Consider the following 27603-nt stretch of genomic DNA (forward strand, 5'->3'; position numbering starts at 1 on the left):
ATGCTACTTAAGTCATAGCAAAGCCCTGGCTGTATCGCGATATATTTAATAAGCAATTTAATTTAACATTTAAACCCCCAGAAGTAGACACTTACGACGATTGCCATATATTTGCAGCTATAATACGAGCAACTGATAATAATCTAACAAACAACTGATTAAAAATAAGAAAGATACGCACTTAAAAGAAGTAGAATGCAGATTTAAATTTAAATCTGTCGATATGACCGAAGCAACAGCAAGTATTAAGCACAAAGTTCTGACTGGTGATCTACAAAAGTGCCTTCCAATGCCATTTTTGACTAATTATTGTTTAAATTTTTACAAGCGAAAACTATAGACTTTAAAATACTCTTTGTAAGATGGATATGGATATAAGCAGATATTTTTAAAAAGGCACACGCATATGGAACTCGATTCAGTACACGCTAATATTGAAGAAAACGGAAAAAACTACCCAGTCTAACTATATTAACATCCTGGGACTGGCAACAATTTAGTGGTATTCTAGTAAACACGAAGTTTTGAACATGGAACTTAACGATTTTAAAAAATTTGAATGCTTATATTCTTCAACACGTTTATTTATTAATGGAAAAATAAATACTGACAGAGAGTCATTTTAAATTTCAAAATCAGTGATCTTACGAGTTACCAAAGAAAATTTTGGATATCTTCAACACAAAACTTCAATCAACAGTGACACTTTTCAAATGGTAAAAGGTATCATTTTGCCAGAAACTTAACTACAAATGAATATGCAAATGTTTCCTATATCAACAAAAAAATATAGTAATATTTTTTACTTATCTTTATACTTGCCATCGTATTGCCATGATTTTTATAAAAATTTGCCTCACTCAAACAAAGAAGCCGAGTATCCTAACGATAATGATGAAGAATATAACCTAATCTAACGTAACGATAATCGTGAGGCGTAATTTTTAAACTGCCTGTTAATTATAACCAAATAAAATAAATAAGGAAATATTGACAAGTTGTTTAACTTGGATACCCATATTCTGCGGACTTGGTATACATGTATCGTGTATTGTAAGTATAACGATTTTTATAATTTAGAAGTAATATATCCCAAAGTCCATTTTTTTTATCTTTAAACCCTTATTCTACTTTCGTAATACTACAGTAAACTATATATAATACTATTTTTAAATATCGACCATATTTTCCGCTACAATTATTAATTATTTATCGGTTTCCGAACTAACATCAAATATAATGTTTGAGTACACCTCCTGTAAAATTATGAGAGTGTGACTTAGGATGGTATGTTTCCCACGTAAAGTTTGTCTGCCCACAATTTTTAAATAACGAATGATACTATAATATCTAATGATATGACTATCTTGAAATTCAGGAATTCAGCGAGGTTGATAATAACAAAAATTTACATGTTATAATTTTATAACACTAATAAAAAAATTCCGCATAAAAGATAACAAAACCCTAGAAATCTAGTGTTAGTGGGTGTTAAATAGATTAGAATGGTAAATTGTGAAACTCTCTTCCTGTGTAATCAAAATTATAAATAACCAAATTATATATGATTTTTGCTTAGTATGTCACAATGATGTCGTATATAGTGCTTCTCTTATGTGTTTACATAGGTGAATACGTTTTGTCAGAAAAAGTAAGTGAGTTTATTGTATCCTCTAACCAGTGTTCATACGAGAATGCCGATTTAATTTAACTTATTTTGTATTTAATTTTTATTTCAAATTATTTATTTTAGATTTTCATAAAATTAGAAAACGACTACATTATTATTTCTTTGTATACTACGTATCATTGGCATATATTAAAATTATACCGACATTCTGTTGATTCTGATTCATTCTATGTTTTAAAGATGTCACTTTGGCAACTAGCACATTTTTCGTATTATCTTTTATTACATTTTAATATTGTTAGACTATAAAATTTAAACGACACGACAGCTTTTTCCAACTGTCACCTAAAATATCTTGAGATATGAAATATTTCCTAAAATGTCATATGTCGTAGGATAAACCTACAACTTAGCTAAGTGACGCTTCTTAGGCTAATGAAATTCAGTGTCTCCGCTCTCTTTTCTACAAGGCGTAAAAATCCAGCTTTTTAGCCAATTTGCCAACGTTTTGGATCCATAAAGCTAACATCTTCAGGTTCTTATACTAGCGTCACATAATTGACCCGTCTATTTTCTTTAAAACTGAATGCGGATCAGTTTTACAGAAGTTTTGGAAAACAATTGTCTAAAAAGCCGAAATGTCAGTCTCTCAGCTCTAACGCCAAACTAGTATTTTTTATATATTTGTAGTTTATTATACAAATAAGTTAGTCTATCAAATTATAGATTTATTTGTAGGATATATTTATAGATTATTAACCTTCGGGTAGTATCGCTATAGTTTCTTACAAGTTTAGTTGCCCCGGTGTCATAGACCAGGTGGGTAAAAAAAATAGAAATAGAGGATTTTTCTGTTTTATTTTGTAGGAATTTAGAATGTAAATATATTAAGACGTTTTAGTAGAAAAAAATATAATTTTAACTTTAACAAACTAAACAGAAAAATGATTTTAGTAGTTATTAAAAAAACATGTCAGGTGTATTAATTTTTCCTTATAAAATAAAAATAAACAAACGTACTACAATAAACATACTTAAAAAATGTTAAATGAACATAAATGCAACAAATAGCTACAAAAAAACAAAAAAATCAGTTTCAGCGTCCTCGGAAGATTGCTAATAGCTGCTCTCCTTTTCAAATGTGGTTGAACCAATGCGTTTGCCAAATCTCTTAACACGCGTCGTCGCCATATATTTAGGTCTCTGTTGTTTGCTGTATATTGATCACCTGAGTATTGATTTCTGCAACATTTAAGAATGTGTAAAATATTGTTATAAGCCATCTTCACGTTGACACCCTCTTTTGTATTATTATAAGTAGTGACTATTACTGGTTTAGATTTATCATGAATGTTTATGTCAATATCATCATGATGGTGCATGCTTGATATTAATATCACATCTTTGCGTTGCTTTGGGATATAAGAAACGATTGTGATATCCTCTGTAAAGCCAAACATGCTTGTATAGATTGGAGGTTTAGTGGGGTTTGAAAACTCGACTTGTAGTTCTGTTTTATTTTTTTATAACGTTCCAATTGTAGTTATGTGTTATTTTGTAATCCTGAAGCAACTTTTCCACAAGTGGAACTGATGTAAACCAGTTATCCATTGTCAAGTTAATGCGTAAACCAGAAATGTGTTTGCACAATCTAAAAACCACATCTTAAGTCCGTATTTATTAGGTGTTAGGGAATGTACTGACGGAACGAACATTTCCCCTGAAAGCACGAAACATCTCATCTTGTTCTTCATGTACCATGTCCTTTCAGAACGTCGGTTACCATCATACATATCTTAATATTATTCACTGCCACCCTGAATAGTATGCTTGTATCAACACCATACCAACCTCGTAAGTTCTTCAACCATGAGCTTATTTTTGTCCTGGACTGCGTTTGCCTCCTATTTTTCCTTGCATGGTATTTTGTAGCAAACTATATTTGGGACCTCTCATTACATGTCCGAAATACTCCAGCTTTCTCTGCTTGATGCTTTTTATAACCTCAGTAGTCTTGCTGAGACGTTCTAGTATTGTGAAGTTTCGAATCTTCTCCACCCAGAAAACTTTTAAAATTTTTCTATAGCACCACATTTCTAAAGCCTTAAGGCGATTTAGATCGATTTTATTAACAGTTAAGGACTCGACAACATAATGTAAGACCGAGAACACGTAGCAGCAAAGTAGGCGGATCCTCAATGCCAATTTTAGGTCTCATTTACATAACACCTTGGACATCCTTCTAAAAGCCGCCCTAGCCTGCTCTATCCTATATCTAATTTCGCCTTGCCTTTCTGCGTTACAATTAACTTGCTGTCCAAGGTAAACGATTTTGTCAACTCGCTCAAGTTTGATATTATTTACATAGAGGGTTTTATATGCTGTTGTTTACTTATTACGAGTACATTGGTTTTTCGTATGTTCAGATTCAGACCTACCTCCCTACAACTCTCAAAGAGACTATCAAGTAGTGTTTGCAGATCTTATTGACTAGAAGCTAGAAGTACTGTATAGTCCGCATATCCCAAATTATTGATGACTTCACCGTTCACAAGTAATCCTTTTTGTTTTTCAGAAAGTGCTTTTCTGAAAATTCTTTCGAAGTAAACGTTGAAAAGCTGGGGTAACAAGAGGCACCCACGTACTCCTCTTTTAATATTAAGAGCCTGTGATTCCACATCATCTACTAAAACTGATGTTGTTTGATTCCAATATAAATTTGCAAATATTCGAACATCTCTGCCATCCAAGCCAATGTCTTTTAGAGATTCGATCAATATAGAGAACTTTACACGATCAAATGCCTTTTGGAAGTCAATAAAACAACTGTATATGTCTACAGATATAGCTCGACATCTTTGAGCAAGTACGTTCTTTCCAAACAGTGCCTCTCTCTTTCCAAACTCGTTACGGAAACCAAACTGTGTGTCATCCAGGTATTCCTCGCATTTATTGTAGATACGACCATGTATTACCTTCAGAAAAATTTTCAATAAGTGGTTTAACAAACTGATGGTTCTATAATCAGCACAGAATTTTGCTGTTGTCTTCTTAGGTAGAGCTATAAACAGTGAATTAGACCAACCATTAGGTAGTTGTCCGCTGGTATAAATGGTATTGGAACCGAAGCTATAGCTTCTAAAACATTGCTATCATTTATAAGCTTGTATATTTCAGTTGAAATTTCATCAAGACCAGTCGCTCTGCCATCTTTTGATGATTGTATGGCTTTTATAACCTCAGAGCGTTTTATTAGCGGTAAGTCGCAGTTAGTAATATCGGGAAGTGAACTACTCCTATCGTCTTCGAATAGGTTTGTGACGTAATTTTCCCATTCTTTAAGTTTGTCCTCTACTTCAAATATTACTTTACTATGTTCGTCCTGTAGCATTTCAGTTTGTTTCGTATTGAAGATACCAGCCGCTTCTTTAACTTTTTTATACATGTTAAACGTGTCGTATCTGTTTTCAAGTTCTTCAATGTCCAATGTCCAATGTCCAAACAATAGATGTTGACTCTTTGCTTCTCGTATTTTACATCGAATTTCTTTTTGTAATGAGGGCGTATGTTGACAATTTTTTACGAACTGGTCAAACACTAAACGAATGTGTCAAGCTAGCTTGTTCATTTTTGATCGCTCCGCACGTGTTTCCTTATCATCAAACCTAATGCAACGAAGAAGAAATCGGAACCTTTGTAGAGTTATCGTAAGATAAAAAATTATCTTATGATGACTCTACATTTCTATATAAAAGCCTTTCTATGTTTTCTATTTGGATTTCAATTTGTTTCTTTCATTATCTTTTTTTATATCTTCAGCTGTTTATTAACTGTAGATATTTTTCGTAGGTCTGACTGTGTATTATCCAACTTTTCTTCTACTCGTTTATTGTAGTCCTCCATTTTGCAGTTTCTCTAAAATTGTATCTAATATCGTGTTCGCCATTTTAGCATTCGGTGGCAGCGAAAGGGAGTAGTACACCTTTCTCAACGGATCAGAGACTCTTCTCTATCCATCCCCAGAAAAGCAAAAATGTGAACAGAAATATTTTAGCCGAAAAAGTTTTTTTTCCAGTATATGGGAAATGAGTCAATACTCACAAGCTTAAGTAGTTTTTGTTATTTAATGATGGTCAATTTTGGGCTACCGGTTTTATGGCTCACAATATAATATGTTAGTTAGTCTTATTTATATTAAAAACTTATCAGATTATCAGAGATCAGAACCAGTATATAAGATACAGGAAAGCTCTATAAACTAAGGTAATCCTGAAAACAAACTTCTTCTTCAAGGAATCTATTTACTTAAATCCCGGAATGTATAACTTTTATATTTCATGTATGTTAATATGTAGTGAAATGTTTTTTCTATATATTTATTAATTGTTATAGCTGTTATGTCAAGATTATAAAATTAAAATGTTTTTAAATTTTTTTTACATATCTTCCCTAAAATAACAACACAACATTTATAGTTTTTGTTTTCAAACATCTACCGTTCAAAAAATTTCAATTTTATAAATTTGACATGACAGCTATAGTATCCAAACTAAAGTATACTTTTGGGGCCAATGCGTGCTAGCCTGCTTTATAGAAAAGAGGAGGGTCAATTATGTGACGCTAGTCTAATAAACTAAAAATGTTAGATTCATATACTAAAACGTTCGAAATAGATGAGTTTTTAAAAAACTACGACATACACATACATCTTACAGATTGTTTATTATCCGGCCAATATCTAAACTGACATGCTTCATGTGTTTTTATTATTTAGAAGAACAATTTCACAAACTCACGTAAGAAAATTTTAAAAAAATCAGAACGACGTGTAAGCTAATTCAAAATTAACTCAAAAACGAAAAGACAGTAGGAAAGATTCAGGCGTCAAACAGGCATTAGCCGAGTGGTTTACTTAGAAGAAAGCCTCAAATGATTTACCGGTGCAGTTTTAAAAGAAAAGCTTAAGCAATAGCCAAACATTTGTGTAATGGAAAGTGACAAATTGATAGTCCTTTAGGTGGAAAAATCGTTTACAAGTTTCATTTGAAATCATTGATGAAGAAACAAATATGCCAAAATATCTGCCGCTAATACATGGTTAACGGATGTATTACCTACATTTATTAAAAATTATGAACCAGTATGCGTGTGCACTTGTGACGAAATTGCGTGTTATTACCGATTGCACCTTTTGTTTTCCAGAGAACAACGCTATAGGCAAAAAGTTTCATAGGAGAGATCGACAATTATAAGTTATGCTAATTTCGATGAAAACCATACAATGCCACTTTTTGTTATTGAAAAATTAAAAAGTCCAAGGTGCTTTAAATGTGCAAAATCATTGCCTGTAAAATGGTTGGATATGAACATTCTTATTTAACAAATACCTTATTGAGTCCGACAGGAAAATAGCAAAAAATAAAAAAGTTTTGTAATTTATAGACAAACAGATAACTCCTTAGCCCATAAACCTAACGAGAAGTTGAATATTGTATCAATAAATTTCTTGCCCGGCAATTGAACTTCATTTGTTTAACCGATGGATTAAGAAATAATTTCTACTTTTAAGATAAAAAAAAAGAAATTATACGAAAAATTATAGTAAATATCGAATTTTATGACACCACGTTGATAGATAGTTCTAGTGACATGTCAAGAAAAATTTTAATCCTCTCTGCTATTTATAAAATGAACAAAAGTTGGCACAATATTTCCAAAAATTACATAGAAAATTATTTTATATAAGGCAATTTTTTAAAGAAGTAGAAACTATATCACCTGTATAAAATGAAGAAAACTCAGAAATCAACAAAATGATGGACGGATATTTTCCAAATTTGTTTCTTTTGACGATAATTTAACTATTTTTAAAGAGACTGAATACCTAGAGTCAAACAAGGAAACTACGCAACACAATATTGAAGCCATGAATGAGGCAGATGAGACATAGGATTTTTCCGATTCCGTGGAAAATCCATTCAATTTTCAAGTCCCAACCAATTGCAATAATATAGATTATTGTCAGATTAGTTTCGTCTATAATATTATAAGAAAGAAAATTTTGCCGACAATATTTTCGACTGGTATGAAAGTTTGTTGTCTGGCAATTTTCGCTAACTAACTTTTGACAGTTAAATAACGAGACGTCAGTCGAGTGATTTTGTCAAAATTTTATAAGTAAAAATTGCCAAAAGGTAACAAACTTAAATAAAACCAGAAGAAAATTTTGCCGGTAAATTATTTTCTCTCGAATGATATTCGACAAGACTATTTCACGAGACAATAAAATGCACCATATTACTGAAACATAATCTTTATTTTTCATTCCTGTTCTAGCACTCGAACAAGTAAGACGTGTGCCAAGTACAATTATTAAAATCCAGTTTGCCTTATCGGTAGTAATTAGTGTTTAATTTAGATTTAATAGTGTAATTTCGAAAAGTGATTTCTGGTCAAGTTTTGTACGTATTGCTTTTGTTATATTATTAAATCATATAAATTATATTTAATTTATACAAAGTGCATACCAGAGACTGGTTTTACCAGTCTGCTGGTTCTTTCTGGCCATCCAATTCAATGGATTTTAATACAAATTTGGATAGCAAAATTAGTTAAAGAAGAGAAATAAAACGAGGTTACTGTCTGTATTTACATGAACAGTACAAATATAAACAATACTCCTACAGTTTCTACCTTAACAATGGCCCTTCAAACTGCTACAAACAACATTCCAGCAACTACATCTCTTTCATACGTAACCGCTGCACCATACCGAAACCATCTTTCCCAAAAAAAGAACAGGCGATAGTTCTTCACGCAGAAGAAAACCTTAAACTTCTAGACTACGTTAAAGCCATTGGTGACATCATCGGACCAAAAAATATTTCCTTTGCATCCAGAATATCTAACAATAGGATCTGCATATATCTAGTGAACTCAAATCTCGTTGATCAGCTTCTGAAATCCCATCCAACCGTTCAAATCGGACGTCTTACTTTAAGTATTCGTAAACTTGTCTCCCCAACAAAAAGAATATTAATTTCGAACATCTCTCCTTACATTCCCCATGAACTGGCCGAAAATGCAGTAAAAAGTCTTGGTTTCCAAATAGCCTCCCCCGTGTCCTTTCTTAAAGCGGACATTCCAGGTGATGAATACTCCCACATCCTTAGCTTCCGCCGTCAAGTATATATTTTTCCACCCTCTGATAATTTTGAGCTTCACACCTCCTTGTTAATTCCTTTTGAAGGCAATGATAATAGAATTTTTCTGTCTACGGACAAAATGGAATGTTTCTTATGCAAACAATCAGGACATGTTGCTTCTAATTGTCCCAATACTTCTTTTGACAACTTATCATCTGAAAATCCTACTGTTTCCCATGTCCTCCCAAATCCCCCCACCGAATCAACGTCACAGCAACAGAATACACAATTTCCATCTCATTCTGAATCATCTCCCTCCCAAACAAATCTATTTTATTTGTCTTCTTCCCCAGAGAATTGCGAAAATGATACAATATCTGAAAAGTCAGATAAACTATGTTTAAGTTCTCATCTTTCACAGAAAGGGCCACGCTCATCTGTATCATCTATAAGCGATAAGAATCTTCAATCTGGGGAAAACCCTGCAACAGAACAAACTATGTTTTCTCCTAAACAAACAGTTCCTAGTTCCTCTAGCACCTCCAACACAAAAAAGAAACGAAAACGTAGTTCTTCTATCGACCCCAGTCTATCCACTGACTCCAAGCAAGCAATACACGAAGCCTATAAACAAAACCCAGAAGCTTTTGCAGTTCCTCCTGATAATATAATTGCCTTTATCGAGAACGCTTACGGCAGCTGTGACCCTGTCTCAGAAGCATTTAAATTCACAACAGATATTAAATCACTCATTCTAACTTTGCAATCAATAAACCCTAATTTTAAAGATAGGTCTACAAAAATCAGAATTACACGCTTAATTAAAAAAATTAAAACTAAAATACATTCTGCAACAGATGATTCTGAAAGTATAAACAGTCTTGATAATTCCCAGGATGCTTGTGATAAAGAATACCTGTCTGATAGTTCACAAACCTCGCAAACATCCAAACACTCTACATATTAATTTCAACCTTCACACTGATACAATGGAATTGTGACGGATTTTATCCCCGTCGTCCACGCCTTGAACAGCTCATATCTGAGTCTTCTCCTGACTTTCTATGCCTACAAGAAACAAACTTCACTGATAAATATTCCGGACAACTTAAAAATTTTACGGGTTACCACTATATTCGAACTACCCAACTTCGTGCCAGTGGCGGAGCATCAATTTTTGTTTCCACTGATATTTTCCATAAAGAATTTCCGCTAAACACAAACCTCGAAGCTATAGCCGTTACAGCTTGGTGTCCCTACAAAATTAAAATTTGTTGCATATACATCCCTCCAAACTACTGTCTAATAAATTCCGATCTTGAAGATTTAACTTCTCAGCTTCCTACACCTTTTATCTTAGTAGGTGACTTTAATGCACATAATACTATGTGGGGATCCGAAAACAAATTTGGAAGAGGTAAAACAATCGAAAATTTCCTAAATAACGTAAATATAAACTTACTAAATTCAGGAAGTAATACATACTTTCACATCCAATCAGGTAGTTTCTCTTCCATAGATTTATCTTTCTGTAATCCCGGAATATTTCCTTTACTTTCATGGTACACATTAAACAGTCTCTATGATAGTAATCATTTTCCTATTCTTATCTCTGACCAGTCAAAAATGCCCTCAAGAATTATAACAAAATGGAAAATCACTCAAGCAAACTGGGATCTTTTCAGAACCACTGTTAAGGGAAAAACCGATGAATTACTTTTTAACAATGATATAGATACAGATGTAAAACTATTAAATAACTGTTTAACTGAATCTGCTGAGGAATGTATTGGTAAATGCGCTATTGATCCTTCCAAGAAACCTGTTCCGTGGTGGAATGAGTCGTGCAAAATAGCTGTCAAACAATGCAAAAAAGCATTAAATAAATTCCGGAAGACGCGTACCACCACGGATTTAATAAATTTTAAAATACTTAGGGCCAATTCTAGGCGTATTTTAAAAGAAAGTAAGAAAGCCTCATGGAATCAATACGTTAGTTCAATCACAAAAAAAACTTCTCCCGCGCAAATGTGGTCAAAGATAAGACGTATGAAAGGTCATAATACACCCAGCAAAATAGCCGCCATCTCCCTGCAGGATCATACAGTTACCGATGATTAACATATTGCAGATATCTTTGCCTCTCACTTTTCAGATAAGTCAAATATTCCGAATCCAACATTTCCAGCCCCAAAATATTTTCTAACACCAGCTCTATGAATCTTCCTTTTAATCTCCTAGAATTAAACGAAGTCATATCTTCATTGAAAAACTCAGCAGCCGGTCCTGACGATATCCCATCAATATTCTTAAAAAATCTCCATCCAGACACACATCTCAAACTGCTAGAGTTGTATAATAAGATCTGGTCTCAAAACCAGTTCCCAACGTTATGGCGACAAGCAACTACAATTCCTATCAAAAAGAATGACTCATCTCCAAATCTTCTAAAATCATATGGACCAATTTCTCTCACTTGTTCACTATGTAAACTGTTAGAAAAGATGGTTAATAAACGCTTACTATGGTATCTAGAAAGAAATAATATTCTTGACCCATTCCAAACAGGTTTCAGATCAAATCGAAGTACAATGGATAACCTGGTCACACTACATACTGACATTGTTAATGCATTTTCGAATAGAAGCGAAGTCATAGCAGTAACTTTAGATATCCAAAGTGCCTTCGACACTGTACAAAGACCTCTAATTCTAAGAAAATTAACGGAATATAATTTAGCTGGTAACATTTATTTATTTTTAAAAAATTTTTTAACAAGTCGATATTTTAGAGTATTAACAAACGGAAAAATATCAAAACCACACGCTTTGGACAACGGTTTGCCTCAGGGCTCAGTCTTAAGCACTACCTTATTTTTACTTAGCATGAATGACTTTTCTTCATATATAGAACCACCAGTCAGGTACTCAATATATGCTGATGATATTATATACTATATTATACTGCCGAGGCAGAATCACAGCTACCACCAGCACTTTGCTACAAAACACAATAAACAAATTAGACACCTGGTCTACGCGTGCTGGATTTGTGTTTTCAGCTCCTAAATCCAAAGTAATTCACTTTACCAAAAAGCATAGACCTAATCCACCTTCTATAACTCTAAACGGACTTCGTTTACAAACAGTTAATTATTTGACACTTCTTGGTATCACCTTTGATAAAAAGCTTATCTGGAGACAGCATATTCAGAAACTTAAAGGAAACTGTACCCAAAGAATCAATTTACTTAAATCTCTTGCTAGCTTCTCTTGGGGAGCTGACGAAGAATCTCTTCTTAAAATATATAGAGCGTTAATTCGCTCTAAGCTAGATTATGGCAGTATTCTTTATATGACATCTAGTAGCTCCCTACTAAAGTCTCTAAACACGATTCAAAATACATGCCTACGACTATGCCTCGGTGTTTTCAAATCAAGCCCCGCCGAAAGTCTGTGCGTTGAATCTTCAGAGCCACCACTCCATCTAAGAAGGCAGCAGCTTCTACTTTCATACTTTGTAAGAATATCAGCAAACCCAAGTAACCCGGTAATAAATCTAATCAATCCCATAGAACCTCCCCCAGTAAACGCTTCCAATCAGTCTCTCACATTACCACAAATATTATCTCCTTTATTAGATTCCATCAACCTCTCCAATACTACTTCTATTTATACCCCCAAGACAGCTCCATGGATGCACAATCTTCCAATATTCAATACTGATTTATGCAGATTCGACAAAACAGAAACCCCAAACTTAATCCTTAGAAAATCCTTCCAAAACATCCTTAACTTAACACAATTTGATGAAATTTTATACACCGATGCGTCCAAGAATGAAGACTGTTGTGGCTCTGCTGTGTCCACACTGACGACGACAATAAGCTCTGTGCGATTGCCTAAAAGTTGTAGTATCTATACCGCAGAATTATATGGAATACTCCAAGCATTAAAGACTTCAATCCGTCCTACTTCAAATGAAAGCATAAAAATCGCCATTTGCACTGATTATCTTTCCTCGATTTATTCAATAAGATGCATTTTCTCGAAAAACCCACTAGTCCAGGAAATCCACACTATCTGTAACCAACTATATTCTGCTAACATAAAAGTCATAATGATCTGGACTCCATCTCATGTTGGTATATTGGGAAACGAAAAAGCAGACCAAGCCGCTAAAGCAGCATGTTCTTCTGACATAGCCTTCCAAGAGGTCCAAATCCATACGGATCTTAAAATATTGGTAAAACAAACAATCCTCAGCTCATGGGCGGACCTGTGGAGTAAAACAAAAATTAAGCTGCATGAAGTTCAGCCCAACTTATCTCGCGTCAATATCTCCTCTATGAACAGGAAAGAAAAATCAGTTATTCACCGACTACGAATAGGGCATACACGTCTCACACATGGATACCTTATGGCATCAGAAAACCCTCCAGTATGCCACTACTGTAATAACGTCCTTTCCATCAAACACGTGATAGTGGACTGCTGCCAGTATGACTCTTCCAGAAACAAGCACAGCCTAAAAGGAAATCTAAAAGACATTCTCAGTGTTCCAAACCGTTTTGACAGTGTTCTTAGATTTTTAAAAGAAACAAGTTTATTTCAGCTAATATAAACAGTGCATAGTGATAAGCTTTATTGTTCTAACCTTTCTATAAAAAAAAAAAAAAATGTTCATATTAAATTCTTGTACCTATACCTATATAAAATATGTATAATGTTTTAAACTACTGTACCCGTGTCAATGACCAGACCATAAGCTGTCGAGACACGTTAATTTTAAATAAAAAAAAAAAAAAAAAAAAAATCTTTATTTATTTGTTAACAATATTTAATGTACAATTATTATAAGCTATATTAGTTTGCCCATTCCTTTCTAATAAAGCATAATTTTGTGTATTATTGACCTGTAGTATTTGAGAACTTGAAGGTCCAGCTTAATTTTTTTTCTGAGATTTTCGATCAACTTCTGGTGGCCACTGGAATCCAGCTGCAGATATGGTTTTAGAGAGATTGCATTTGAGTGACCCGTTAATTTAATTAACTCCTGTTTAGAAACATCTTGCTTAAATAAGGCTGACACAACTGAAGATCGATGACAATGGTTTGTAATTTTATATTTTTTTGTGTCTATTCCAATTTTTTCAGCTGTCATAATTGTCCACTTAGATACAGTGTTGATTCCAAGTGGACAGTTTATGAACCAAGATCCATCCTTCCAGTTAGGGTGAACTGTAAGAACGAGTCTGTCTGATATAATCATTTTTTTCTGCCCCTTTTTTCCATTAATTTTAAAAATATTCTATAACTGGGCACAAACTTACGTTTGATAAATTTCTTACCAGCCATTTGCTGCTTGCTAAAAGTGTGGAACCGCTTTGAATTGTTTTGGAAAAAATGCTGTTGTAGTCAATTTGACCCATAAATTCTCCCATAACATCAAGTTACTTCTGGAAAAAGTGGATCTTACAGTTTACGACCTCATTGCCTAAATTACACTACTGTATAACTGATAATGATATAAAAAGACATAACATCACATACATATACGTGAGTATATACATTCATATGTAATCTTATTACGTTTATTCGGTTCACTTATTTCTACTTGCCACCAATGACCGGTTGTTAGAATATGCCGGTTATAGCAATATTCTTGCTTGCCGCGAAAGCTATTCAAATAAGCGGGTTCGACTGTGTGTGCCAAAATACCACGTATTACATTGTAGTTTCTCCAGAAATTCATTATCTTCTAGTTGTCTGCAGCTGCTCCTGTTGATGTAAAGTTCACAAAACTATTGGACGTTAAGTTGGAAAGTAGAACCAGTTCTTTGAGGAATGATCTAGGAAGATTTCTCTATCCTCAAACGGAAGATATTGATTTAGGTAAAGTTTTTGTTTGATTTAATATATATACATTTATTATTATTTTTTTAATAGACATTCAAAAAATTTGAATCATATCTTAGGCAAACTGCTAGAGTATAGTGCATACCTAAAATATATTACAGATAATAATATTGCTGTATTGTCCAAAAAGAGTTTTTAAATTTTTTTAAACCATTTATGTTTTCTTGGTTATCTTTTATTGGCCAAAAAACTATTTACTCTCTGCTTAAGCTACTACCTCCTAAGTAACCTATACAAAACATTTTTAATCCAGAATCCATGGTTTTAAGGCCCGTTTCAGAAAACGCGTTTTAGTACGTGAAATAACATACTCATATAATTAATTGTAACTTATGCTTTTAAGAAGTGCATAAAGAAATTCACTTTCCTTGTAAAATTCAGATGTAATTTTTTTATGTGTGATTTTTAATATAACAGCCAAAATTCGTTTTTACGAATTGACAAAAGTGACAAATATTATTTTTGTCAAATATATAAATAAAAAACAAAATCTGACAAAATTTAGTCTAAATAACCTTTAGCGTCACTTAGTTCACATACGCTCATCAAACTATATAAGGCTATGGAAAAACTGTTCATACCCCCCACTTTGATAGATAGTCTTTTAACACTAAGTTTCAGCCAAAGAAAGAAGACACAAATTGGCTACGGCACTTCTTATGCTTTTTCTGGCAGTGCGAACGGAAGCCACTTGGGCCACACCATCAAAATCAGTATGGAGATGGATGATTCGATCTAGAGTCCACTGCATAGGAAGTTGATGAAGCTCTTTAAGAAGACCAAGACTCAGCAAGGAAAATCTATAAATTGAAAAAACTAGGAGTTTCATTTAAAAAATTATGATGACGTCATCATACGAAGATGGTTCACGCTGCATGTTAGATTATAATTTGAAACAATGGTAAATTAAAATTAAAAAACGACCTGCTTTGGGAATTTCTAATATTGTTGTTTATTTAGCTAATAATGAATTTATGCTTTACTTCATGGACGCATTGTATTGTAAGCCTTAAAACTGGTAGCCTAGAAATTCTACTACAATAATAAAACTGCTTAGGGTGGTGAAAATTGACTTATCTCCTACACACTAGTTTATTTTGTACTTTCATATGGGTGAGGCTTGATAGGTCTCATCCATCTACTTGAGGATTAACGTTGTTCGACTTTCCGTATCACGGTCCGTTCTCTGACATTCTGGACCACTAGGCTTGTTTTCTACCAATTTTTTTGAGTTTACCGATTTTATGTATCATATTTCATCAGTATATCTTTTATTAGACCTGTATAAAGAGAGCATTCATATTAAATCGATATGGAACCTTTCTGTAGCAACAGTTCTGCAAAAGGTACCTTACTGTTCTAAAGCTTCGCTTATAGGGACTCCTGATTTTAGATTGTAGTTAAAACTTATATGCCATAGGGACAGATTCGATAGACGTCAGCTCCTACTTCGTTCTTGATACATTTTTATTTGTAGACTTAAGAAAGACACTCATTTGGTATTACTGAGAGAACCTATTTTTGCCATGTCCAATTGCTTGTCCGTTTGCAAATTTAAGATATAACTGGAAAAGCTTCTAAAGGGAAAATAAATCCGAAACATACAGTATATAAATTTTAAAGTTACGTAGAATAAGAAAAATTATGAGATTACAAATAATACAACTAGCGTTATCAAAGTTAACTGCTTATAATTGTTTTATGCCAATATTATCATGATGTACTATCGTGCACTCATTGCAATTGGTGATTATAGTCTTGATTTATAAATGTAAAGGATATTGGATTTTACCTTTTTCAGGACTGTAACTAAAAATTCTATTAAAATTCAATTCTGAATTTTTTGGTTAGTAATACTGTCGAAAATTCTTCTTCTTTTTTTTCTTTTTTTAAGTAGACATGACTGTCTGTTTTTCAATGTGTCTTCAGTAAATTGCCGTTCCATCGTTTTCATGGTCTTCCTACTGATCGTCTTCTTATTGGGGAGTCCTCTCTTGCCGTCTTTACTATTCTATTTCGTTACATTCTTTTCTCCTATTTCTTGTCCACTTTTTGGTGTTCTTCACCTTGCACCTACGTCGTAAACATGTGTTTTTAGCTCTGCTCCATAGTGTCTAACCATTAATTTTTCTAAGTATGTTCATCTCTGTTGTTTCTAATATCCTTTTTGTCCTATTTGTGTCAGGTCGTGTTTCTGCCGCGTATGTCATTGTTGGTCTGATGTCTGTTTTGTTAATTCTGCCTTTCGTTACTTTCCCGATGTTTTTTTTTCTCCTATTGTTTTATTCAGGCAGCCTGCGTCTCTGTTTCCTTTATTCACTTGATCTTCAACTTCAGTTTCGAGCTTTTCGTAGCTAGAGAATGTGATGCCTACTGGCTAGATATTTAAACTCCATTACTTGTTCGATTATCTGATCTTCCAGCTCCAATTTATATTTTATACTAATACTATATTTATACTTTTTTGGGAAAATTAATATGTTAAATTTTCTTGCGTACATATCTATTTGGTGCAGCATACTTTGTAAATCATCTTATCATTATTTTAAGTTGTTTTTTCCCATTTGGTATCCTTTTTTAGTTCTTGCTTTTTTATTATTTCATTCATAATCAGGTTGCAATAGAGGACTCAGGGAATCCCCCTGTCTTATCACATTGCCACCTTCAATAGGGTGCGTTAGTCCTTGTTCCACATTTACTATTAGTGTGTTGTTTTGGTAGATATTTTAGATCGTTTTAATTATTCCTAGAGGTATCTCTAAGTGATTTCTTTAACAAAATTTAAGTTATTTTTTACAAACACTATAAAACCATTATTTTAGGAACCAGAGAAGAGTATTTGCAAGTTCCCCTGAAGTTGTCATTTGGGATAGATAGGCAAAATGGAATTCAAGAATACGAAAAAACCATTTCAAATATGTTTGATCAGTGTAAATATTTGGTAGGTAGAAGTCAAATACCGTTTTGTCGTTTGAACCCGGTTGCGAAAAATTCAGAAACTAATTATCCGAGAAGTTGCAGAGAAATACTGGAAGCTGGTGAGACAGTATTTTTTTTATTTAAACTTCCTTATTTAGCCTGTAAAACATCTTAGTTTAGACAGTTTCTATACATATATATATATATATATATATATATATATATATATATATATATATATATATATATATTTATATATTATATATATATATATATATATATATATATATATATATATATATATATATATATATATATATATATATATATATATATGTGTGTGTTTTGAAAGACTAGTACTACTAGACCTAGAGCTAAGATTAATACTATTACAAGAATTAACGAATACACGACCACTACTGGAAACAGAGGACGGTTCCTTTATACTGTCGATGATGACGTTGTTTGGATGGAGGTTGGCGTGGGAGTTAGCGTGGTGATCGACACGGGGATTGGCTCGTGGATTGGGGCGAACATATCTGACAGTAGAATTTTGATTGGCAGCTGGAGAGGACGATATTTTCTTTATGAGAGATCTCCATGTCGAAGTTAACCGTATGCCGTCATCTCTCTTATTGGGACAATTTGGCCTTTTTTCAGTTTCTATTGCTTTCCGAATAATTCTTGGTTTATAGAAGCGGATAGAGGCTATTGTTCGGGAGTTTTCAAAATCAATTTTGTGAGCTGTATAAAGATGGTGTTGACCTAGAGCTAAAATTGAATTGAAATTGAGACCAGAAATGAAATGTTCATAAATCCTATTTTGGATTCTACAATTTTTTTGGCGTATATAGGATCGGAAATAGTCTACACAAGGAATTTAATCAACTCCGTGATATTCATTTGGAATGATGTCTTTGATTAATCGGACAAAAGATGAAAGTTATATAAAAGGTTATTTTAACACCCAAAAAAAAACTTTCACGCCTTGTCCGATCAATCAAAGACAACATTACAAATGAGCAACACGGAGTTTATGATATTGTGTGATTGTGTGCATACTGCCCCCGATCCTATGTAGGCCAAACCAATCGTAGAATCCTAAATTCAGATTCCGAATCCAATTTTAGCTCTAGGTCAGCAATATATCTTCATACAGATCACAAAATTGATTTTGAAAACTCCAGAACCATAGAGCTCATCCAGTTATATAAACCAAGAATAATCCTAGAAGCCATAGAAATTGAAAAAATGCAAATTGTCTCAATAGAAGAGATGACAGCAAACGGATATCTTCGACATAAAGACTTCTTATAAAAAAATATCGTCCTATCCACCCGCCAATCAAAAATTCTACTGTCGGAAATTTTCTCGCCAATACCCGCGCCAATCACAACGCTAACCCAGACGACAACCTCCACCCAAACCAAGTCACCATCGACGGTATACATAGACCGTCCTTTGTGCCCAGTAGCAGTAATACATTGATTAGTGATCAGGGTAGTAGTGTCTGATGGCTCGGGAGACTAAGACTTCAGAAGCCCTGAAAAGACATAAACGACGATGTCGAAAGCTCGACGCAATGATAATCGGCGCGGTTCAACCCGGAAGACTGTTAAGTTTAATAGAAATCGTTTTCCAAATAAAAAACATTATTAAATTAAACAACTTTTTTAAATAAAAACAAATGATTTACTAAACGATTATATAAAATTACGAGTTCAATAGGACACTATTCCTAAAAAATTCAATCAAGACTTTCAGAAATATTGGGCATGCAAATTGATTTTCATAAAAGTAGGGAAGTTACACATGGAAGGTGTAGTTATTACCTAAGTAAAAAAAAATCAAAAAACTTGTTACCGTTGCTACTCTAGTGCTCTAAAGTGGAGGGATCCAAGACTAGTTATATAGACATCTAAGTTCAAGCGAAAATATTCAGTGTGACATTTATTTTTTGTTGAATTGACATCTAGTTTGACTTCTAAAATATATTAGAAACTAAATTTTTTTCATATGTTTATTTAACTTTGCTCTTGAATTATTCTAATTATTTATTCGTTAAAATAAGTTGCTTCTATTTTAATTGGTTTATTTGTTTATTAATTTATTTATTTTTAACATATTGCTCATGGAGTATATTAAAAGCATAAAAGCATATAACAGAGTACTTAATTCTCAATTAACAATAAATAAATATGTGGATATTTCTGTATATAAAAATAATCGGTCTCAGAGACCTAGGTAAATAAGGATATAATTTCCAACCAGGTTAGCACAGGACGGTTAAATGGTAGCCATAGTTTTTATATATTTGGGTTCTATTAGTCATATAAAATAATAAAACTTCTTTAACGTCGTAATTCTATTTAGCCCTCTCTTTTTGGACATAATCAAGAGCCTATTAAATCCTACCTAACGGAGATATTTTGACGTTTTCAACCCACATATTCAAACAATTTATACATTTATCGATATACCTACTAATAAAAGTTAATATTTAGGTAACAATAAATCTGGTATATACAAAATTAAACCCCGTACCAGTTCTAAAGCATACGCTGTTCTATGTGATATGGAAACTAAGGGTGGAGGCTGGACTCATATTCAAAAAAGATTTGACGGATTTCAAGATTTTTATTTACCTTGGAGAGATTACAAATTTGGTTTTGGTGATCTATTAGGTGAATTTTGGCTTGGACTTGAAAATATGTATCACATGACAGGTAATATATCTTTTTTAAATATTCATATAAAGCTATATCAAAGGTGAATTGAAAATAAAAGTATATTTCTTTAAAAAGATTAAACAAAAAATATGCTGTAATTTAAAATAAAAAATAATTCTCAATAAAATAAGAAATAATTCTTTATGCCCTACAAAAATTATTCAAATATTTGACCTTCTACCTCTGAACAGTATCCCAATCTGTCATAAAAACTTCTGCGGACAGATGAAAGAGTTTTTGCTCTAACAGAATTGGAGAATTCTCTTATTCGGTTTGTAACTGAATCCAAATGTTAAGCTCCAGCCTCAGGATGATCGTAGATGATGCTTTTTAAATGTCGCCAAAAAAAAAAAGAATTCAATGGATGTAAGATCTGGAGATCGCACAGGGTCTTAAATATTGCCTGTTTCACTGATAACTCGATTCGGGAAAGTATTGTATAAAAGTACTCCCTAATTATTCGAGAGTTGTGAACTGCTGAATAATATTAACAGCTGTCTTGATAAAACCAAACATTCGACAGATTTATATCAGGAAGATCGATAATAGCGGGAAGAACATAATTCTGTAGCAAATTAAGGTATACTATACTATTCAAGTTGCCCTTAGTAAAAAATGGAGCTATTATTTGGTCTCCTAAAATGCCAGTCCAGACGTTAACTTTTTGAGGACGTTAAGTTCGGTAAACAAAACTTCTGTGCTGGTTTGCCCCCGCCCAATACCTCGTAATGGAAGGATTCTGTCTCTTCACTAACAAAACAGAAGATTCATAAGCGAATAAAATGCCTTTAATAAAATTTGGTTCATAATTAGCCTTTAGTATTAGAGTTTCACAAAATTCCATTCTTCAAAAGTAGTCGTCTGGATAAAGCTGCTGCGTTTTCGAATTGAATTTACCTCGATTGTTTCACATATTTATGTATCCCGGTATTCTCTTTTCTTATTTTTTTTTCTCAATATTTCTTTTGAAATAACAATTCTCAAAATTTTTAACAGTATTATAAATTGTCTGTACGCAAGAAATTGGTCTCCCCTCAAAAAACACAGAAAATAAATCTACATGGTCGTGGAAAGTCGACGGAGCGCAGTGTTGCCATTTATAGGTTGTATATCTAACTTAAAACTTAACGTACTGTATCTACTAATGGAATAATAACATTTTTAAATGGGCATTAAGATCTAGTATCTGTATTATCCAATTACTTGGTTTTTATATGTTGGATAAATGCAATCAATTCAACAATTTTAAAAATTTGAACGTATAAGGGTTTTCTGAAACATATCTGTTTTTTCTAAACAACCCCTTAGGTTGAGTGTACAACTGAGTCCTTTAGGACATTCAAAAATTGGGAAAAACGCGTTCAAACCACCACAAAAAACATGTTTTTTAGGTTTTTTAATTGCCTTTGTGAGTTTTTTGAGGTGTAAATCATATTTTTTGAGATCGATATAATCTAAATTAGTTGTTAAATTGTTTTCTTGAATCTTTTATGTGATTAAACATAAGGCAATACAATTTTAGTTCGCCACTCCCTACCCCTACCCCTACCTCCAAGAACCTCAATTTTTTGTTTTATTTTCTTTTTCAATGGGTTTCTATTAATTAAAAAATTTTAAAAAACTCACACGACTAGTTTGGCCTCAAATTTTGAGAAGAAAATCAAGGGGACTTCAATGGGAAACAAAACAGTGTATTGAAAAATGCTTACATTAAGTTAAAAATACAAAATAAAAAGCAAAAACTAGAAAAACCTCCAGTTTTAACAAAAAAAAGGTGTCACATGTGCCCAACAAAAGAGGGCAGGAAACAAAAACAAATTTGTGAATGTGTAAGTATTGCAATAAAGAAAAATTAATGACTAATCTATGGTTTTTATATTTTTATTGTTTTTTTTAACCTTATATTTAATGATAATTTAATTTGTCATATTAATTTGCTATTCTAGTTGGGAATAAGCTAATCTTGTGGCTTAGTACCAACTGAAATAGTAAATTGATATGACAAAGTATTAGTTTGTAAAAGTAAAATAATAATATTCTTCTGACTTATGCGTTTTATTTATTTTGTAAAGGTTGATTTTGTCGGTACTTATACATGAGCTGCTGATTACCATAATCTTTTCTCAGAAGGGTTTTTACACAATAATGGAAGGCAACAACACCGTAATCTTTTTCCAGGGTATGCGTAAACATCAACCCGTCTTTTCAAATAAAATGACCTGGTAGATTTACAAAAGTTTTTATTTATTTATTAATTAAGTTTTTGATTTGGCTCTAAATGTTTGTTACTTGTGAATATGTTTTTTTTAAGTTTTCTTGTATTTAATTATTTTGTGCAAATCCTTCAGGTAGACCGCACATTCGAGGTAGACCGCATACTATAGTAGCACCTTTTTTTATACTAGAAAATTTAAATTTAATGTTAATAAAAAATCAAAAAAAAAATATTAGAAATATGGGTAAATATTAAGAGTCCAGTCGTCAGAGAGTTGACCCCTAAAAATCATATAAACAAGCTAAATTTTGCAGAGTATTAATTTTGCGAGCCCAAAAAAGATGCATACAAGTTTACCACTTTTCCCTAGGGCTTCCCACTAAAACCTCACTCTCAGGGAAAAAAAAGGCAAAAAAATCGATTTACCAAGAATGTGTACATTGTAGAAAAAAATGTTTAAAATAATAAATGTAGCTGGGATAATTTTAAATAAAAATGTTTATAAGCATTTTTTGTGTAAAATAAACCATTCTCTTAGAAACAATGCTTGAAACAACAAACAATGTTCAATAAAATTTGTATCAGCGTAACGGTAAAAATTCGATATCTTTCGATCTAAATGTCCTATCGATAAAAGTCAAGATGCGTTTTAAAGGCAATGAGTTCAGCTTTAGTATGAAGTTTTTGTATTTTGCTGCAAATAAACTCAGATTTTATACTTACTTTACTTTACTTAATCAGTAGACCCATTTGTACCTTTCGGTGTTGGGCCGTTTAAAATACAATTCATTACATTACACTATTTGATAGTCTTCAGAGGTGTCCTAGCTCTTAACGAACTTTCTCCATTCCTTCCTATTGGATGCCATCTGTGTTGCTTCCTGCCAAGTCTTATCCTTACTCTGTAGTATCTGCGAGATGTCACTGTTCCATTCTTTAATGGGTCTTCCTCTTCTGTTCTTCCCTATTGGTTTGGCGTCCCACACTCTTTTAACTTGTCTATTATTGTCCATCCGGGTTAGATGTCCGAACCATGCCAATTTTTTCTCTTTGATTGACTCGAGTATCGGTTTGATTTTGAGTCTTTCTCTTATTTCTTCGTTTCTGATTCTATCAGTTCTTTTTACTCCTATCGTTCTTCTGAGGTATTTCATCTCTGCTGCCTGAATTCTGCTCTGATGTCTTTTGTTTAATATCCAATTTTCTGCTGCATATGTCACTGTAGGTCTATATATTGTTTTGTATATTGTTATCTTGGTCTTTGTTGATATTTCTTTGTTATTAAGAAATCCTCTATTTAGTGCTTGGAATAATTTTCCTGTGTTTTCCATTCTGTTGTTAAGGTTATCCTCGATGTCTCCTTTGTTGTTGATTACTGTTCCTAAGTATTTGTATGAATTTGTCTGTATTATTTTTTGTTGGTCCATCATTACTTCTATTTGATCTTCCGTCCCTTGTTTCCTTGATATTTTCATTATTTGAGTCTTCTCTTTGTTTACGTTTAAGTTGTATTTGCTTGCTTCTAGGTTCCATTTCTCTAAGTTGTATTTCAGTTTTTCTGCAGTTTCCGCAATTAATACTATGTCGTCTGCACATATACACATCTCAGCATTTATCATTTGCATTCTGTTCCAACCGATGCAGTATTTCTTGAATGTTTTCTTCCATTCTTTCACTATCTCATCTATTACATTTATGAATAGTACTGGGCTGAGACTTCCCCCTTGTCTAACTCCTTGGGTTGTTTCAAATGGTTCTGACTGTATATTTAACATTCTTACTGTATTTGTTGTTTTCATGTATATACTCTTTGTTGCTTCTATCAGTTCTTCACTTACTTGTTTCTTCTTTAGGCTTTCCCATATATCTTTTCTTTTGACTGAGTCGAATGCTTTTTCCATGTCTATAAAGCTCAGATGTATTTCTTTATTTTTCTTTAAGGCTTTTTCTATTACTTGTTGCATGGTGAATATATGGTCTTGTGTGTTGTGTCCTTTCCTGAATCCACTTTGTACATCCTCTAATTTATGTTCTATTTCTTTTCTAATTTTCCTTTCTATTATGGTTTCGTATATTTTTGCTGCTACACATAGTAGTGATATACCTCTATAGTTCCTACAGTCTCTTGTGTTTCCTTTCTTGTATATAGGTATAATTACTGCATTTGTCCATTCTCTGGGTATTACTTTTCTCTTCCATATTAGGTTATATATGTATAACAATTTTTCTTTTGCTTTTACTCCTATATATTTCATCATTTCTGGTGCTACTTCATCGCTTCCTGGTGCTTTTCCAATCTTTATCTTTCTTATTGCTTCTTCCAGTTCTTCTTTTTCTATAGTTTCTGTATTTTCCGTGTTTCTCATGGATACTCTCCTGTTGTGGCTTTCCTTCTCCATTGTATTCGCTTGATTTCCATTCAGTATCAGCTGAAAATGTTCCCTCCATCTTTCCATTATTGTCTTATTGTCGTTTAATATTGTTCCTTTCTTGTTCATTATTTGTTTCAGTTTCGTTTCTTTGTTGCTTCTTAGGTTTTTCAGTGTTCTGTAAAATAATTTTACGTTTTCTGTGCTGTTTTCTTCCATTTTTTCCCCCGAATTTTTCCCAACTTTTCTTTTTCTCTTTCTTAACTATCTCTTTAACTTTTGTTCTTTGTCTCTTATAATTTTCATATTTTTGTTGTGTTTTGTCTTGGATGTATTCTTTCCATAATTTCTTCTTTTCTTTTATTTCTCTTTTCACTTCATCGTTCCACCAAGATGTTCGTTTTCCTCTGTTGTTATTTCTTGTGGTTCCACATATTGATTTAGCTATTTTTATCATCGCATTTTTAAATTTTCCCCATTCTTCTTCTATTGTTTCTGTTATTTCATGTTCATTATCCATCTCTTTCTCTAGTCCTTCTGAGTATCTTATTCTCGTTGTTTCTTCCCTTAGTTTATAAATTTTTATTATTTCTTTGTGCTTTCTGTTTATGTTCTCATTTCTTTTTATTTCTTTTCTTTTGCTTTTGAATGTGGTTTCTAGTAGATAGTGGTCACTACCAATTTCATAACTTCTTTTTACCCTTACGTCTCTTATCCAGTTCTTCTCTGTTTTTTGCACTATAGTATAGTCTATAATTGATTGTTCGTCTCTTGATTTGACTTCTCTTGTGATCTTGTGTATCCTTTTATGTTGGAAGCGTGTGTTCATAATCACCAGGTTATTGTCTAGACAGAATTCGAGTAGTAATTTTCCATTTTTGTTTAGTTTGTCCTCCCCATAAGGTCCGATGACATTGTTCCATTTTTCTGTTTCTTTCCCCACTCTACTGTTCATGTCTCCTGTGATCACAATTTTCTCTGTACAATCATTTATCACTTCTTGTAATTTGTCCCAGAATTCATTCTTTTCGTTTTTTGTTGCGTCTTCATCTGGTCCATAACATATGATTAGGTTTGTATTGGTTTCCTCTGTATCCAGATTTTATAAAGGAGTTAAATAAATTAACGTGGGGCCATTTTTACCAGTTTTTACGATTCTCCTGAGATCAACCAAATTGATCACTGTAATAAAATTTGTAATAAAATTTTCATTTCTAGAGATCAATCTTTAAAACCTATGCCATAAAATTTTAATTTTTAGTTGTGGTAACAAATATGAGGCATTTGATGAATTGAGGCCATTTAATGTTTTACATTAGAAATGATCCCACGTCACCGAAAATTCATTTAAGAATTTAGGTGTAGTTTATTGCAGAAGTTTTGTTCTTTTCAAAAATGTATTAGTGGAATTAAAGAAAAAAAAATTAAACGTTTTAGATCATTTGTTGTGTAAAAGTTTAAATCCAGAGTTTTTTTGGAACTCAAAACTAAAATTTCAGGCTATAGGTTTTAAAGGTTGGGCGCTATTTATGAAAACTTGATAGAAACCAGTCAATAAAAGGGATATATTGTATTGATCTCGTGAGAATCATAAAAAATGACAAAAATAGCGACACGTTTATTTATTTAACAAATGTATAAAATCTGAGTTTATTTGCGGCAAAATACAAAAATTAGATACGAAGGCTGAACTCTTTACCTTTAAAACGCATCTTGACTTTTTTCGATAGGTCACTTGAATCAAAAGATATCAAATTTGTACCGTCGAGCTAATACAAATTTTATTGATAATCGATTTTGAGCGCGTAACGAAATAGAAGATCGACGGTCGGTTCAAGCATTGTTTTTAGGAGAATGGTTAATTCTACACAAAAATGGTTATAAATATTTTTGTTTGGAATCATCTCAGCTACATTTTTTATCTAAAACGTTTTTTTCTGCGGTGTACAGATTCTTGGTAAATCGATTTTTTTTCGTTTTTTTCCCACTGCGAGGGGGGTTTTAGATGAAAGCCCGGGGGTAAATGTGGTTAACTTTTTTGCATCTCTTTTGGAGTCCCAAAATTAATATGCTCGACAAAACTCAGCTTGTTCTTATGATTTTTAGAGGTTCAGTGGCATTTTCGTCTCTGACGACTGGAGTAGAATAGTATAAATATTCAAGAACAGTGGTGGCCCCAACGGACCCGAGTTGCCCGGTTACGTAAGTAAAATGTCTTGCCCCGATAAAGGTTAAGGGTTTTTGTGTGTTTTTGTGGGATTAGTCACTTTTTTAAGATCAGTACAACCTGAATCAATTTTTTTTTGTATATTTTTTTGATATGAATTTAGAGACGGATCGACTCAGGTTATATCGATATAAAAAATTATGATTAATCTAGCAAAAACTCGCAAAAAACCTTGAAAATAATGGTTTTTGGGGGTTTAAACATGTTTCGTCAAATTTGTGAATATCCTGAAGCACCCAATTACTTCAAGATATGTAGAACGTAAACTTAATTTAATCTATTTTAAGTCCATAAAATAGAGAAAATCCCCAGAAGCTTATAAAAAAAAGTTTTTGGATTTTTGAAGGTATCGCACCTTACGTTAAAATCTGAAAAAAATTAAAAATGTAGTTTTTGATAAAAATATATAAAATTAAAAAAGGTTAGATCTGCACCTTAAAATTACGCTTAT

At 32.7% G+C, this 27603-nt stretch overlaps 1 protein-coding gene across 1 annotated transcript in view; it reads left to right on the forward strand.

Annotated features, from left to right (window-relative positions):
* The first annotated feature begins 1586 nt into the window (after nucleotides 1–1586).
* Nucleotides 1587–27603, forward strand: part of LOC140446799 (microfibril-associated glycoprotein 4-like) — a 37417-nt gene continuing 11400 nt past the window's right edge. Inside the window, exons 1-4 of the mRNA XM_072539390.1 lie at nucleotides 1587–1651; nucleotides 14540–14669; nucleotides 17516–17731; nucleotides 20117–20338. Coding sequence (XP_072395491.1) covers nucleotides 1589–1651; nucleotides 14540–14669; nucleotides 17516–17731; nucleotides 20117–20338 — 631 coding nt within the window. The 5' untranslated portion in view covers nucleotides 1587–1588. The remainder of the gene's footprint in view (nucleotides 1652–14539; nucleotides 14670–17515; nucleotides 17732–20116; nucleotides 20339–27603) is intronic.

Source organism: Diabrotica undecimpunctata, chromosome 7, assembly GCF_040954645.1.
Source record: "Diabrotica undecimpunctata isolate CICGRU chromosome 7, icDiaUnde3, whole genome shotgun sequence".
Taxonomy (NCBI): Eukaryota; Metazoa; Arthropoda; class Insecta; order Coleoptera; family Chrysomelidae; genus Diabrotica; species Diabrotica undecimpunctata.